Consider the following 16,663-nt stretch of genomic DNA (forward strand, 5'->3'; position numbering starts at 1 on the left):
CCCGCTATCACCCAATTCAGATAAAATCAATTTGCTAACAAGTGATAATCATCTTCATTTAATAATGCACTCTGAAGATACACTTTAATGAATGCATTTTAGCTTCCTACGGAGGAAGAATATTCTTTTAATGGAAGTGGCCACTGAGGTGCACTAATTGCCTTCAAGTACGAGGAGCTGTATTACAGAAGTTTCATTTCTGCGGTTTCCCTTGAGGACACCAAGAGCCTGATACAACACAGTAAAAGTACTTGCTAGATCACAGAATGGCCAAGGTTGGAAGGGACCTCTGGAGATCATCTAGTCCAACCTCCCTGCTCAAGCAGGGACCTCTAGAGCACATTGCCCAGGATCACATCCAGGCCAGTTTTGAATATCTCCAGTGAAGGAGACTCCACCACCTCTCTGGGCAACCTGTTCCAATGCTCTGTCACCCTCACAGTCTAGAAGTTTTTTCTCAGGTTTAGGTGGAACTTCCTGTGGTTCAGTTTCTGCCTGTTGCCTCTTGTCCTGTCGCTGGGCACCACGGAGAAGAGACTGGCCTCATCCTCCCCTTTTAGATACTTGCACACGTTGATCAGATCGCCTCTCAGCCTTCTCTTCTCCAGACTGAACAGGCCCAGCTCTTGCAGCCTTTCTTCATAGCAGAGATGCTCCAGTCCCCTCATCATCTTGGTAGCCCTCCGCTGGATTCTCTCTCCAGTAGTGCCATGTCTCTCTTGTACTGGGGAGCCCAGAACTGGACACAGTACTCCAGGTGAGGCCTCCCCAGGGCTGAGGACAGGGGCAGGATCACCTCCCTCCACCTGCTGGCAACACTCCGCCTAATGCACCCCAGGATACAGGATGCACCCCAGGATGGCAGCAGTCTTCTGGTGTGTCAGCCACTCCCCCCAGCTTTGCATCATCAGCAAACTTGCTGAGGGTGCACTCTGTCCCTTTCTCCAGGGCATTGATGACTACATTGAACAAGACTGGACCCAGGACTGACCCCTGGGGGACTCCACTAGCTACAGGCCTCCAACTTGACTCTGCGCCATTCACCACAACCCTCTGAGCTCGGCCATCCAGCCAGCTCTCAATCCACCTCACTGTCCACTCATCTAACCCACGCTTCCTGAGCTTGCCTACGAGGATGTGATGGGAGACAGCATCCAAAGACTTGCTGAAGTCCAGGGAGACAACACCCAAAGACTTGCTGAAGTCCAGGGAGACAACACCCACTGCTCACCCCTCATCTACCCAGCTAGTCATTCCATCAGAGAAGGCTCTCAGATCAGTCAAATAACGCAGCTCAGTTAGGGAGAGAGTTGACTTGCACTATGGTCAGTGATTTGGCTTAGCTTTCCACACCACTTAAACTCTTGAATAATCTAGCAAGCATGCCAGCGTATTAAGATCTACCAAAATTCAATAGGATTTATAATCAATGTGGTATATAAAGTTACTTTAAGGATTGAAGAAGTCAGTGATGCAGTTTTAAAGTTTGTAACAGAATGGAAGGCAGTGTTTTTCCCTTCGTTTCCAGTCTGTCATTTTATATGTTTTCAGGCACTGTTTTTATACAGTAATATTGGGAACGCAAACATTTGAGCACTGCTTAGTGGTTTGAAGACTATTTTCAGCATTTACATTTACCTATAATGCAGTAAAACCACATTTAACAATGTTTTGACCAAACTTGACTTGACAGTCCTTCTAATAGGTTCTTCCAACCCAGTTCCCCATTTCAAAAGAACTTTCATTTACAAACTCTTTGCAATCCCCCTAAACATATTTTGAAGTTATGGTCAATGCTCGCTGCCTAGAATTTATCATTAAAGTCAAGGGAGAAGACACTGTCCTTTATTTCAGCATATGTTCAACACCACTTCTAGTTTAAGAATTTTCCCCAACAGATACCAACTGGCTCTAAGAAAACTAAGGTATCAGAACAGTATATAGTTCTTGTATCACATCATACCTCTAGGACACACGTTGGTCTTCCCCAGCTCCATAATATGGAGTTTTCCTTCACTTCCAGAGCAGAAAGGCAATAAAAACATTAGCATTAATAATTTCAATAAAAACTAGTTAGCAAGCAGTCCCAGGACAAATCAGATAGCCAAGTCAAAGAAAGTCAGCTGGAACTCGTTAGTACAGCAGAACTGACCCTGAGAAATAAGGCATGCAGCTTTTTTGTTTAATAATACAATTCAGTGAAGGCAAGAGAACAAGAAACATAGATAAGCATTAATAAATTCTGCTGACAGAAGTATATCACCTAATGGTCTACTCATACCAAATGGTCTGTTATAGCCAGGAGAAACTGAAGACCCTTAAGACAAAGTCCTTGCTGTTGAAGTAGGTTACAGTAACCACACAAGGAGGCATAGACTGTAAACGTTGGTAATAAGGCCAAGAAAGCTCCAAAAAGGCCTTCTACACCCTGCTTTGACCATGTTTGCAACTGAAGCCTCTCCCTGAAGCAGTAAACTGCTAAGGCAAAGACAGTTAAAGAAAATTTATACCAAGCACCCTCCATTAAGCAGGCCGTTCAAATACACCACTAGCCTTCATGCATTAGGATGGATCCACTTGGCAGGATGAAGAAGTTTCTGCTCAGGTAAAAATTGAAAGTTGTAAAGCTTCCTTTCCCAGTGTTTGACACCTCCCCAAGCTTCTGCAACTGTATTTCATTGTTTTGCTCCATGTTTCGATAGACAGACATTTAAAGTAATACTTAAAACCCAAAATAAAATGCTTTATTTTCCCCAGGTAAATCATTTTTCCTTTCTTTTAAAAAGGCCTTTTAACACTCATTTCCAGATCAAATGAAAAGACACAATCGCCATGTAAACCAACATCCCTTAGCATACTTATGCAAATACATACATCCTTCAAAACAAAAGCATACATTGATTAGTTATAAAACAAACCTAAGCAGAAGTGTCTGCAGCTATCAGCTAATTCTTATAACAAATTTATCTTAACATGTGGAATCAGTTTTGGAATTACAAGGAGTCACATACAAGAGCTTAATGGCAATCCAAATTATTGCCTTAAGAGTAACCAGTGAACAGCCATGGGCTGAAAATGCATTTCTGGAATAAACAGGTAGCAGCATGTGATCTTTGTGTCACCTGAAATAAACGAACAAAGAATTGGGGCTAAGGATATCAGTATGTCACTTCCAGAAGTAGCTGCAAGAATGAGACTGAGAAACCATCACCAGACAGGCAAAAAAAAAATGCGATTTCCCTGTCTTCACTCAATAATGTGCTTAAAAAAAAAGTGCACACGATTTTCAAAGAGCACAAGCAGAAACTTGGAAGGCTCTTGTTCAAAGTGAGAAATAGGGACAACTAGTACTGATAAACAAAACAATTTAGTTCCACCAAAAAAGCCAGGACAAATTGCACAGGATTTCTCCCTCTTCCCCCTTAAAAATTAATGTTCTGCAAGACATCTATAAAACAAACAGTAAGATGTCAAAAGACAGATTTCAGGAATGGTAGCAGGAAATTACAAGGATCAGAGGCTACAGCTTACTGGTCCACCTTTGCTTCCAGTTGAATCAAGTATTCAATAGTATTCCACATCCTAATTTACCCAGCTAAGCTGCCAGAAATCAGGGGTTTTAATTCCTTTTTCCAGCTGTCCAATATTAAGCCCTTCCCTTAAATCCCAAGCTGTTTTTGTAATAGACAATAATTCTGCTAAATATATGGTTTTTTTTTTTTTTTTTTTTTTTTTTTTACAATCAGTAATTTGTTAGAAACAACTTAAATTAATACGAAGAGACACAAATTAGTACCATTTTACAGGCTACTGGATTTCATACTATAAATCTCATTATGCCTTGTAGAAATTAAATTGGAAAACTAGCGGCAAGCACACATACAAGCTGTACACATCCAAATGCACCTAAACACAATATAAAATTAGTAAAGACAAGTGGCACATCTCTAAACTTTAATGTACTCAACGAAAAATATATATATATATATGTATATCACTATTTACACTTAGTGGAGAACCCAATTTATCTAACCTTCATGTGACTACTTACTCCAAAATATCATGCTGGCTTAGAACAAAACATCCAAAAAGCTTCAGAAAAAACAATGGAGCTCCTAGCTATCAGAGGGTCTAGATACCAATTCTTCATTGTGCAGTGACCATGCTGGTCTGTGTTTCCAAACTGAATTTACCTCAAGTTTGCATATTTCTTGATCACATCACAACCAACTCATTCTTTTCCCCACATGAAACTTGAAGATCCTAAATATGAAAGCCAGTAGCTACTACATCTTCAAACCGGTAAAACAGAGCAAGTTAAAAGCAACCAGGATACAGAAACATTTAATCAGGTCTCATCCCAAATCAAGTAAAAATTGGTCAAAGAAACTGCCAGCATCAAAAGCTGATGTCATCAGAGCCTCTCCAAAAAAAGTTAATGCACGCTTCCCTTGCATTCTTACATATACCAAAAGTAATAACAGAAATTAAGTGTTTTTCCTTGAAGACATCTTTGGTCTAGAGATAGCTATGACAATGCAGCATTTTCACAATTAAAAGGACAAGTATCATTCCTAACTTTGGAACTCCTGCCACGGAAAACTAAAAAGGACAAAAAAAAAGGGAAGGACTTGGTTTGGCTAGGTTAACAGAAGGGGCAGCTGCTGTCAAAGGATATTTCCTGTCATCTCCCAACATGCGGCAAGGAACAAAAAAGACAAAGCAAACTGGACATCAGGGTCCCCACCACAGTAATTCCCTTCATTTTAGGGATCTAGTTTTTCATAGCAGAGTGCACACAGATCTTTTTTGGTACTTTCTAACAGAGAGATTACATTTCTCCCCTGGCTGAGAGACTATGACAGTCCAGCATATCCTGGAACACATAGTCTTAACTCTGCCGGAAGTTTTGTTGCCATTTAAAATGTTTCCTCCTAAAAATTTAGGAAAAGAGGAAGACTGCCCAATGATATTGGGAACAACGGGATAGGAAGGAAATTCAAGGAAATCTGCATTGTCAGATGTACAGAGCAGACAGGAAAATTTGAAAAAATAAATGCATTTTCTCTCATAGACTGTCAGTCACCTCAAAATTTTACTTTACCTATATAAACAATAGTTAAAAAAAACAAATCAGACTAACATTAGTGAGGAAAAAAGTTACTTAGGTTTATCTACTGGATGAGATCCTTCTCTAGCCTCATGACCTCCACAACAGATGTTCACAATGTAAGCATCTCTACACACTTGAAATATATCATTACCTCTGCTTTAAGTCTTACAATGCTTCAGCTCAGCAGGAGTTTCAGAAACATTAATCATCTCTGAAACAGCAGCAATGAGGTGGGGGTGCCTGGAGTGGACAATACCTTTATCATGCTTTCTGTCTCAGAAAAAGAAGGCTTTTACAGGTGGTCTTTGATACTGTCCTGTCATCCATTCTTCCTCTAAAATCTCTTTCCCCTTCCTGTTTTAGTGATCATTGCTACTTTTATTCCTCAGAGAAATTTATCTGTGGCCCCGCTTGCACTCTTGAGTTAGGAGGTTCAGAAATGATGTACAGAAGAAGCTATGACAGCCCTGTATCACAATCTGTAGCCTCCCTCTTCCTGATCAGGAGGAAACATGACTCAGCTCCCTGCAAAAAAGTAAGTTCATTTAAATAAATTAAAGTGGACAATGACCAATCCCAGAAGCTTTTGTTAGGCAGATTTCTCTGCTTCTATTTACAAGCAACTGTAAAAAGCAAGATCTTTAGAAAATGTTATGAATTAGTCAGATTTGAGCCACAAACTCGCTCACCTATCAAATCCTTAAATAAAAAAATGAACTCTTAAATGCATTAAATTCTGCCCCGATCAACGTGGCAAGAAAGCCTATTAAATGTGCAGCACCTCCAGACAAAACAGTTTTTCAGCAGTGCTTTCAGTCCTTCCTAGTGATCAATTACCCTTCAACCTCCTACATCATATAATTAGGAGTGCTTCCAGAAGGTGACTGGTAATTAATCAGGGGACTGTATTTTCCTTTTTACTAACTGCACTCTTTCAGCCTTTTTCTGAGAGATCTTGCGGATGCGGATCCATCAACAGTAAAGCCATTTCTCCTTTAAACGCCATTTCTCCCTCTGAGCAGGTTTTCCCATGTAAACTATAAACGTAAAACTAAATGTTAATACACACAAGTTATATCTCAAAATTAAGGTCTTAAACAAGCAATATGAAAAATAAAACTGATTCCCTTAAAGGAACACTATCAGTTACCAATTTCCCCATTTTTATCCCAAAGGGGAACCAAATTAAAAGTTAACCATAATTTTCTAAAGAAAGTAGCATGCATTTTTCCAGCTTAATGCTCCTTCAGTGCATTTGCACATCCTCATTAATAGCCATTACCATTAAACAGGGGCGAGTCTGACTTTCACTCAGGTGTCTCAAGACAATTTAAGAAAGATCCCATAAACCATTTAAAAATAAAGTTATAATGACCCATTCATTCATTTGGGGGAAGGGATGGACAAGGCCACAAAATGACCTGTCAAAAATACAGCATACACAAAATTAAAACCTGCTTGCTCACAGGACATTTTTCCCAGTACGCCTTGCATCAGACTTGCATACTGCCAAGCGTTCTGGCCCAAACACCACATTCTGGCTTCCACAAATCCTGGTAGCTCAAAACAGCATCCCAACACTACGAATGCCACGCCAAGGTTTTACAATGACATCACAGCCACACAGCAGCGTTTCTCACAACTTCTACCTGCCTATGAAACAAGCTCTAAGAGCAGGAACTTGCTCAATTCTAAAACTTTAGAATGAAATATCGCTAGTCATTTGCTGCTGCTCAGCTTGCACAACCAAGTGGAGTTGTCTCTTTGCAATGACTGTGTTCAAATCCCACAAGAACTCCAACAGCTTCCCCTGGAGGAGAACCTCCATTGGCACAAACTGCAAAACCTGCTGCGGAGAGTCTGAGTCTAGCAAAGAGCTCATTAGTTTATTCAGCTGGTGCAGATATTCAGCAACTGGATTTGGTAGACCCTGGTAACTAATGCAGAGCAAAACAGCACAGGTCTTCAGTGGTTCATGGGAAGTCGGACAAGCAAACGTGATGCATCTGAAACAGTGATGCAGTATAAAGATGAGGCCAGCTGTGAAGCGTGTAAAGCAAGAAAGAATAGGCAGAATCAATGCATCTCCTATTTCAAGTTCATTCAACAAATGCAGAACACACTCCAAAAGCTGCTGCTGGTATTTTGGTTCTCCATCATAAAACAAAGAGAAGCTAAATGTCAGCAGCGTGGCTGAGTCTAGGAGCTTCATTTCCATGTTGGGTTGGCTTTCGATATCACAAAGGGATGGAAAGTCCACCACAAGGCACTTGAATTGGTCAGTACAACTTGCATTCAGGACCTCCTGGTGACACCTGGTAAGACTAGACAGTTCCGCCAGTATCACTTCCCCAGGAAGAACCTCACAAGAGGGACAAGGCTGCAGCATTTGTCTGCTTTTCAGCCTGCCCACTACCAATCCTTTCATAGCTTCATTAAGGCTTTCTAACACTTGACCATCACAAAATGGAGAACACTTTACCATTGGTAGCCTCTTTCCTTCCAAAATATACCACAAGCTACATTCAAGGTTAGAAGATGATCCTTCCAAAATGCACATTTTACCGGCATTATTTAAGCTGTGCTCTTCAGCCCAGTGATTAAAATAGCCCTTTGCCATTTTATCATTCCATGTTAGGGTTTCTAGCATCTTCCTTTCATTGTACGTACTAAAATACTTGTTCCTTTGCCCAAACCATTTTGCATTCATGCTGCAACCAGCCTGAGATTTCTTCACCAGCCAGTTATTTCTGGCAATAGGTTTCATGCAATATCTTTGCATAAAGAACTCCACCGCACAATCTCTTAAGCTGTTCAGTTTTGTCTGCTCTGCTTCTTCCATACACTTAAAGAGCTGGATGTTCTCAGAGATGGTCTCTACTTGGCACTTGTGGAAGAATGTGCAACATTCTTCGTGTATTTTCAGAAAAGATTCTGGTATCATATGCTGGGGAAAAAGTGCTTGGTTGACCATCTCTGATCCAAAGTTCTGTATCATCTTAGAAAGCAGCAGGTGAATGCTCTCTCTGCCCAAATAACGAAGACAAATCACATAGGCCTCTGAGTTACCAGCTTTGCTAGTGGCTGGCTTAAAGACATGGACCTCCTCAAAAGAACAGTTTAGCAGAAAGAGCAGATTGGTAGAACAGTGTTCAAACAACGTGAACATCTTCAAAACAAAGGATCCTCCAGCGCTCAGGATCATTAAAGCAGTGACTGTTTCACAGTAGAGCAGGGGTGAAACAAGAGCTTCCTGTTCACCTGGGTTTCCCTGGCAGTCAAAACTACCATCAGCAGTTACCAAGTGAATTGTGGTCATATTATTTATGAAGTGCTGAAGTCCTGTTAGATGTTTCAATGTCATCACATCACCAGTGTTATCTGGGCCAAAGTACCACCATGGCAAGGTATTTGCAATAAGACGGTCATCCATAATCATCACAAGGGTGTCATTCGCTTCATGGTATGGGTTTAGAGTATTAGCTACCCAATTCCAGTCACAAGGGATGTGGTGGGATTTCAGATAGTGATTCAGACTGGCTATAAAAGCTCCAGGTGCTTCACAGAGGTGGACAGAATTCAGTTCTCCGTCCTGAAGAGCTTCTTCAGGGAGAAGAGGAAAGCTGCACAGGATCTCATGAAACTTGCACCAAGCCTGGGTACACAGCTCAGCATTCAGAGATTTCTTCACATGAGGAATTATTTTCCCTGCTTTATTGGTAAATGAGGTGTGCTGATGCCATTCATCCAGGTTCTTATCACTCAGCTGATTCTTGACTTCATTCATTGAGTCCTTCAGAGCAAGGAGTGAGTTGAATTCCTTGTGATCACAGGTAAAAGCATCACTGGGATCTGGTAGTTGCCATTCATTATTCACAGGCTTAATGTAAGCAAACTTCTTTGCAAAAAGCTTCTCAATTTCAGCAAGTATATCAGGACTGAACTTCTCAAGTTTTGCAGTCTGGTCAACATAAGGCTTCTTACATTTGTTCATTCTTGGATTGATTCACCACCTGGAAGACAGCAGGAGAAAAGAAAGATTGTTGTTACAATTCTTATATATATATATAATAGGCAAAGTGAGAGTGTGAGTGTATCATGTATTAATGTGAACAGTAAAATAGATCACCGTTATCTTGAAAAAGGCTATTTGGAAATCAGGAGGTTCAGAGGTCCACAGTTACCCTTTATGCAACTTTCATAGAGAAAGGAAGGCTGACTTAGCTGAACTCTGAATATTCCACTTACAACATAGATCCAAACACTGATTCAGTATCTCCTCGAGCCACAAAAAAGAGTATGTCTCAACCTACAGAGGTTAAACAAGTGGGCCACAAACCTTTTCAAGGGATTATGACAATATTAACTCAAGATAGTGAAGTACAAGGAGTATGGGGAACAAGCAAAGGCAGCTTTTGAGTACAGCTGCTCCCTCTATTTCCTCCTAACTCACAACGGCTAATATTCATTCCCCTTCCACCAAACTGAGTGGGACATTAGGAAAGCTCCCTCATTACCCACCTCTGACTACAGCCACTTAGTTGATGATTCCTCGGTGAGAGGTTTAACACACACAAAACTCATATTCTGCGCTCAGCTTCATGAGCGCACACAGTTTTGGCTAGGCCACTTCAAAGCCTTATGCCTAGTTTTCCCTCCTGGAAAAGCAGAAGGGAATCCGAAATGAGAAAATAAGGTTTTCTTGGCTATTTATGGTCAATTCTAACTCGTACTTGATGTTAACAGAGTCGTGGAAAGCACTGCGCTCTAAATGGATAACGCCAGGCTAACATAAGCACGTTCTGCACAAAGCTAACAAGGCTGCTGCCATCTGCTCCATTAGCACAGAGCATGCGAGGGAGAATTTCAGTTCACTAGTGAGACAGTCAAACTTAGATTTTCAAAACTCAGATTTTCATTTAAGCAACATTATTTAAGGTGACCACAGGAGACGGGAAATTCCTTCACATACCATTTTAACCTTCTCAAAGACATCATTACCTCAGAAGAAAATGCAACTGCTTACCCCCTGAAGGGAAGCATATGGTTAAGCACACACGGGTGATAGTTCAGGCTAGACCTGCAGAACTTCACCCCTCCTTTTCCCGGGGCAATCGCCTTTTGACGGAGGCAGAAATCAGCTAGTTTCACTTTCCCTTAGGAGGCCTTTTTTGGCCTTGCACGCTGTCCTTCCACTCAACACGTCAAGAGTGGGGGGAAACTGAAGTTTTCCAGCCCTTCTCAGTACAGGCAAACACTGTGCCCCAAACTACCTTTGGGAACACCAGCTATAAGCATGGTCTTTTATTAAGGCTCGGGCCAGCAAGCCCCTAAACTGGCCGCCCAAAGCATGCGAGGGAGCAGGCAGCCGGCTAGCTCACCAGCAGCAGCCGCCTCCTTTCTCACACAGCCCGCGCGCTGCTCTCCGGCAGGGCCCCGAGCGGCGCCCCCGCCGGGAGCCAGGGTCTCCGCCGCCGCGGCCGCACGGCCCTGTTCCCCCGCGCCGCGCCGCCCGCCCGTCACGCGGGGCCGCGGCTGCGGCGCGGCCTAGCAGCCGAGGCGCCGCTCTTACCCGGCGGGCTGCGGCGGCGCGGCGGGAAGCGAGGCGGGCCGCAGGCACCGCGCCGCCCCGCTCTGCCCCGAGCCTCGCCCCTGCGCTCCCCCTCCCCCGGCAGGGCTGTGCCTCGTCCCTCCAGCGGGGCGCGGAGCCATTGGCGGGCGCGGCGTTCACCTGAAGGCGCCTGCCCTGCGCCTCCGCGCCGCTCCCCCCGGCAGGGCCCGAGCGGAAGCAGGCTGCTCACCGCCCATCGGGCGGAGCTCCGTGCCCGGCTGAGGCGGCTCGAGTGCCGCCTGCTGCTGCCCTTACTGGGAGGCGGCAGGAGCGGCTCGGCCGCCCGGCCCGGCAGAGTGCCCTTCTCTTCACACACAGGAGAACGAGGCACCTGCCAGAGCAACGGGGAACAAGCAGACAACAGCATAGTATGAGTTAGCAGAAAACCTTTAATGCCAAGTTTATTAACCTTAGCGCTCTCATATTTCTCTCTGGTAAAGTCTGATCCAGGCCTAGAACAGAACGAGCTTTAACACTTCAGGGATATGAGTACAGGGGAGTCCAGAGTTAAGGCAACTAGAGAAAGTTTTGCTGGAAGCTAAATAGTTAAAATTCAGCACATCCATTTTAAGGATCACCAAAGTAATTATTACTCCATAGATAATTAACCTTTTATCCCACTCAATGAGAGATCATGTTCCATAAGCATCAGTTAGGTACACTAGCAAGTTCATATATTACATTCATACCTTGAATGTATACATCTATAAACAGGCAGCCTCCCTCCTCCTCTTTGAGCTACTTAGTTTTTTTTTCCAAATTAAAGGAATACCACTACAGAACAGAAACAGCCATAGGTATGCTGCTTTCTGTGTAAGCAAATGCAGGTTAAAAAGCCTCACACTGCCTGTAAACACAGGCACGGGACTACTAAGCTTTTGTTCACTAAACCCCTTGGATGAAAAAGGGAAACAATTCCTCTTCAAACTCAAGCTAGCATATTCAACGCTAATACATACAGCATAACAGAGAGATACTCACAAGCTGCCCCTCAGGAAGAAGCTTTGCCTAACAAGACACAGCCCAGCTGTGGAGGGGAGATTTATCTGTGTGTATGTGGTGCCTCTTCACCCTTTGATTGGCTCCTTTGAAAATTGTTGTCTGATCAATCAACATACATAGTTTGAGGGGAAAAGCCTGAGCAAATTAAAGCAGATAAACCACTAGCTGGTTGGGTAGGTAAGGTTTTAATTAGCTCTTCGGTGTCTGTGGTGGTCTATGATTGTACAGATCATGCAGTAACAGTAATATCATTGTTAAAAATCTTACCTCGTCTGAAAGTAGGACTTTTACCACGTCAGCCCCATTCTGCTAGGCTTTCAAGGTAGCTCTTAACACCTCTGCACAACAGTCTGCTAATGTGAGCCTGAGCTGCTGAGAAGAGGGCTCTCCCAAAATACAATGCCAAACTCTTCATTGCTGAACATGCAGCGCTACAAGATTCCCAGCTCAAAGCAACACAGGCCAATAGCCACACTTAAGAAAAATAAGTTGTTTTTTTTTTCCTGAATCTGTATTTATACTGTTAAATCAGCTTGCGAACTTGGGTTTCCTCCAATCTTTTCTTAACATCTCTTCAAGTTAAAACAGAAATTCAATGAGGTGCTTTGTGCCGGATTCTAAGTCCTTTTTAGGACTCTTTGCTGTCTCTATGAGAAACTCAACATTGGAACATAACACTTGCTTACTGGATTAGCCCCACTTTCATGGGGCTAAATTTCTAGCAGCTGATAGAGAGCTCGTCTTCTGTCCTCCCCACCAATCATATGTGTGCACAGCTGGAGCACTGACAGCCCTGAACAGAGGCATTTGTCCTTAAACAGACTTTATTCACATAAACATTAGAAGTCTTCAAATTAGGAATTAAGCTAGTCCTATTTGTGCCTCTGACTTTTTTTTTTTTTTGATTTATTTAAAATAGCAGAGTACACATGCAGTCTAACCATGCTAATCCATGTAGTTGAAGGGTCTTGTTGGAGGTTTGGGAGGCTTTTTTGATCATATCAGATATGCAGGAACGGGGCCTGAAAGCATAAGCTGAGCTCTGGAAGAAAATTAATAGATTCTACAGAACACCCCGTTCTTCTCACCCTATTTCTAAAGATCAGTCACACAAATGTGTATTTTTGGATCAAGGCTCACCATGCTTTTAGCAATCATTGTATAGGATGTAAAATATCCATCAGTTAGGAAGATAACATTAGCCTTCTTAGCGGTAGGCAGGCAGCAGCCTTTTTATTTTTTGTAAGGTGCAGAGCAGATACTGCAGACCTTGATACACATTAAGGAAAGACTTGCTGTCTCCCACCTTCTCAGCCACATCTGGGGCTCTGATTTACATTTTACATGTCTTGTGGCTTTTAGCTGTACTAAGAAATTGGGATGTACCATGTGAGGTTGGGAAGGTTGGTTGCTCTTAATATAGTGGTTTGGCATGACCTTAGGGACCAGTCAGTCAGGGCTCTCATTCTGTTTTTTGGCTTGCAGTCTAAAGTCAGGCAAGTTTTGCATTTTGATTCCTTCATCTGAAGGATTGCATCTGTAATCTGCTGCTACAGCGAAAGTGTGTTGTGAGACTTAAGTCAGCAATGTGTAATGCAGAACATTAATAAAATGATCTGCAGTTTTTTAACCTTCACTTCTTAACACAAAAATCAGTGAAATGGAAATAAGAAAAACCCTGTAGACTGTTCAGTTTTGTGGCATTATTTCGTCGCAGATGAGACAACGAGAAAGCGTTGGGCCTGTTGGGGCAACGTAAATAATACCTCCTGGTGGACTGTGGTTACAAGTGATAATATGTTCACCTAGTGACCTGCAGAGAGCCACGTTCTCCAAAGAGGGGTTTTGGGGAACTGTATTTGGGAACACAGCCCAGGAGACTGGTGAATAGTTTGGACTGGAGCTCCTCTGTGTGAAACTATTATAAATTGTTGAGAGAAAACTAAATGAGAGCAAAGAATAAACTTTTGTCCTATGTGGTCTAAGTACAGGGAAGTATCCTGATTATAGTCATATTCTTCCTATGGAGAAGTATATGCAGAACTCCGGGCCAATGGTTAGGTGCAATGCCAGGATATGAACTGTATTTTACTGTATTGGACTGGAGGAATGTGTCTATTTTCGATGATCATTAGTGATATATATAATTCTGTTGTACCATTTAACCATTTGCAAATTGTTTTCTTCTATGACAGGGCTGTATAAGTATTTCTTCCTTCTTCCTTATGATTTTTTGTTCTTTCTTTTCAAGTTATTTGTGCTTATTGTAGGCCAGAGGGGTATCTGGCCTTTTGTAGTCTTTAGTCGACTAACTTCTGTGGTATTTTTTCTACATATCTTTACTAATACTTTGTTGAAAGACTCCATCGTATTTTCCCCTGAGCTATTTGATTTTTCTGCCTGCCTCAAAGCACATTCACAGCACAAAGCACATCCATTCATCCCAAACCCGACCTGCTCGTCCCCAGTTGTGCTGTTTCTATCCCTTAAGAAAGTGTGACCTCCTCTCTTAAAATCTGAAAAAGATCCTTTTCTTTTTGTCTTGGTGCTACTGAGTTCCTTGACAGGAACATTTCTGTTGTTTCCCGCAAAATTCTGCAACCGTGACCCTAGGCTTTTTCTTTAACCTTTGATGCCTCTTCTGGAGTTGGAAAGTGGGTATGCTGGCTAGTCTTAGGACATCCGGGCTCTTTTCCAAATTTCTATTGTGTCATTTGTTTTCCAGATTTGGGCAAGTCACATTCTTTCTGCCTCAGTCTTACTGACACGGGAAAGTACAGATGCTCAGTGCGCCTCATACAATCCTTTACATAAACTGATCTCCGTTCCAAAGGCCTTTTTCCTTTTCAGGAAGGAAAGCCCCTTTCAGAAGGGCTGTCCAGAACCTTACACTTGGGTAGCTAGAAACTTTCTTCTAATGTCTAGCCGGACTGAAGAAGTATCTCCCCAGCTTCCTGGTGCCAACACTGTCTTTAAGTTTATGTATCTCTCTTGCCTCTGTGGCAATGTTTTTACAGACTGCCACCAGAGCATTGCTTAGTTTTCATTTTGTTCCACTAACAGAGCCAAGCTCTTTTAGCTTCCGGATCTCCATTCCCCTGGTCATGCCTTTTTTTGCAGTCACTATAGTTGGAGTTCCTCTTTCTTGAAGATGTATAACAAGCAGTGTACAAACCACTTCAGGCAGATCTGCCCGGAGATTTCTATTAGAAGCCCTCTTTCTCTAGACAAATACCTTTTCTGGTATATTATTCGATTGTATTTACCTTACTTGTGGCTGGTGACACTCCTGTGACTGTCTGGGATACCCAGCCTATAAACATGATGAGTCTCCCAAAAGATGAGTTTCTGAATTACAGTAGAAATTCTGATTAGTTCTTAGATTGCATTTAGTTCTCTCCTTTGCCACAGATTCCCTGTATGAGTCTGGGGAAACCACTTGTGAAGTTTTCACCCCCTTTTTTTTTTTTTAAACCTGTATTTTAGCTCATGCTCTTCCCATCTGTACACAAACTTCTGACTAAGCTTGGGGGAAGCGTTAAGTCAGACTAACTTAATTGGGTGGGAGGAGTAGTGTTACACTTTGAATCGAATCTGGAACTATACTTTATGAAATTAGCAGAGAAACAAAACCTTTCCAGGTTTTTTCCATTTCACATTCCTCCAAAACACTGACTAAGATGGACTCCCAACTTTCCTAAGTACCAGAGAATCAGGAAAGTTGTCCTCAGATGGAGATAAGGCTGAGCACTGCACCCATGATGGCACAGTAAAGCCAGTAAGTCTTTGCTGTAGGGATGCAGCAAAGCCTCGACCAGGCTTACTCAGGCTAGCTACACAGTTAAGAGACCCTGTTAGTCTTTCTGCAGCTCAGTTCTCTTTCCCAAAATGCTCATGGTGTGGTACACGTGAGAAGGCTACAAGGTAATTTGATGCTGTGGTAATGTGAGCATAGAGGTACATGGGAGACTTACCCCAAAGCATTAACGAAATATTTTGACGAAATGCTTCCCAAAAGTTTCACAACACTTCCTTAGATAGAAATTGTTGTAAGAATGTAAAGCATTATTTCAAAATTATTCCCGCTCATTGCCATGCCTGCCTGCAGAAGCAGGGCTTGAATGACACCCAAGTCAATAAGATTGAGATTATAGATATATTTTGCTGCAGACACACATACATAAAGACTAATAGAAAGACTAATAGACAACTGAGATTCTTTCCGAATGAAAGACTGTCAATACTCTTTCTTTGGGACTAGGTGATCTATTCAATAACTTCATCTTTAGACAGATCTACTTTAGAGTGCTTGTACAGGAGCTGAAGTTTAATTAGTTTTTTCTCTTCCTTTCTACAGTATTATTGACATGAATGCTCAAATGCTCAAATTAATTTTGTCTAGTAGGGTGAGCCCAGCTGGACAAGCATAAAATAAAGGCACCATTACAGATTAAAACTCCAGTCATTTTTGTTATTGTTAAATCAGACCATTGCAGAAAGATAGATAAAATGGTGCCTTTGCGATAATCCTGTTTGCCATATAAATCTAAACTAGGGAGGAGATTGTCTTAGACAGAAACAAATTGGAAAGACCTCCCAGTCTGTCTGATCTCTTGTCTGCTTTGCAAAAAAAAAAAATATCAGATTAATGAACGTAATCAGATCAAAGCTAAACAAGGAAATAGATCTATGGGCATCAGAAATCTGCTGGTACCAAAGAACTATATGGCAAATCAACATTAAGGGCCTAACATTGCTCCGTCGTTAATTTAATGGGAGCAAGTAATGGCTTTCAGAAAAGTCCTGAGTGCTGGCAAGAGAAGCACGCATCTCCAGCAGGCAGAAAGACTGGCAGGAACAGGGAGGGGGCTGTTAGGCCCTACCTTTAGGCAGGTGTAGTTTGCAGTGGCCTGTGACTTGCAGAGTCCTTTGGCATA

The 16,663-nt window shown here is 42.4% G+C and overlaps 1 protein-coding gene across 7 annotated transcripts; it reads right to left on the reverse strand.

Moving 5' to 3' along the window:
• Positions 1-48: 48 nt before the first annotated feature.
• On the reverse strand, positions 49-10,924 carry CMTR2 (cap methyltransferase 2). Of its 7 annotated transcripts, XM_068955924.1 has the most exons (3): positions 10,686-10,791; positions 9,635-9,771; positions 49-9,126 (listed from the first exon to the last, which is right to left on the reverse strand). In XM_068955924.1, exon 3 carries the CDS (start codon positions 9,105-9,107, stop codon positions 6,813-6,815), a length of 2,295 nt encoding a protein of 764 aa, XP_068812025.1. In that variant the 5' UTR covers positions 9,108-9,126; positions 9,635-9,771; positions 10,686-10,791; the 3' UTR covers positions 49-6,812. The 7 variants fall into 7 exon arrangements, with proteins under 7 accessions (XP_068812025.1, XP_068812023.1, XP_068812022.1 ...); XM_068955922.1 differs by lacking the exons at positions 9,635-9,771; positions 10,686-10,791 and adding an exon at positions 10,845-10,924; XM_068955921.1 differs by lacking the exon at positions 9,635-9,771 and having other exon boundaries at positions 10,686-10,830.
• Positions 10,925-16,663: the final 5,739 nt, after the last annotated feature.

This window comes from Struthio camelus, chromosome 10, assembly GCF_040807025.1.
Source record: "Struthio camelus isolate bStrCam1 chromosome 10, bStrCam1.hap1, whole genome shotgun sequence".
Classification (NCBI taxonomy): domain Eukaryota; kingdom Metazoa; phylum Chordata; class Aves; order Struthioniformes; family Struthionidae; genus Struthio; species Struthio camelus.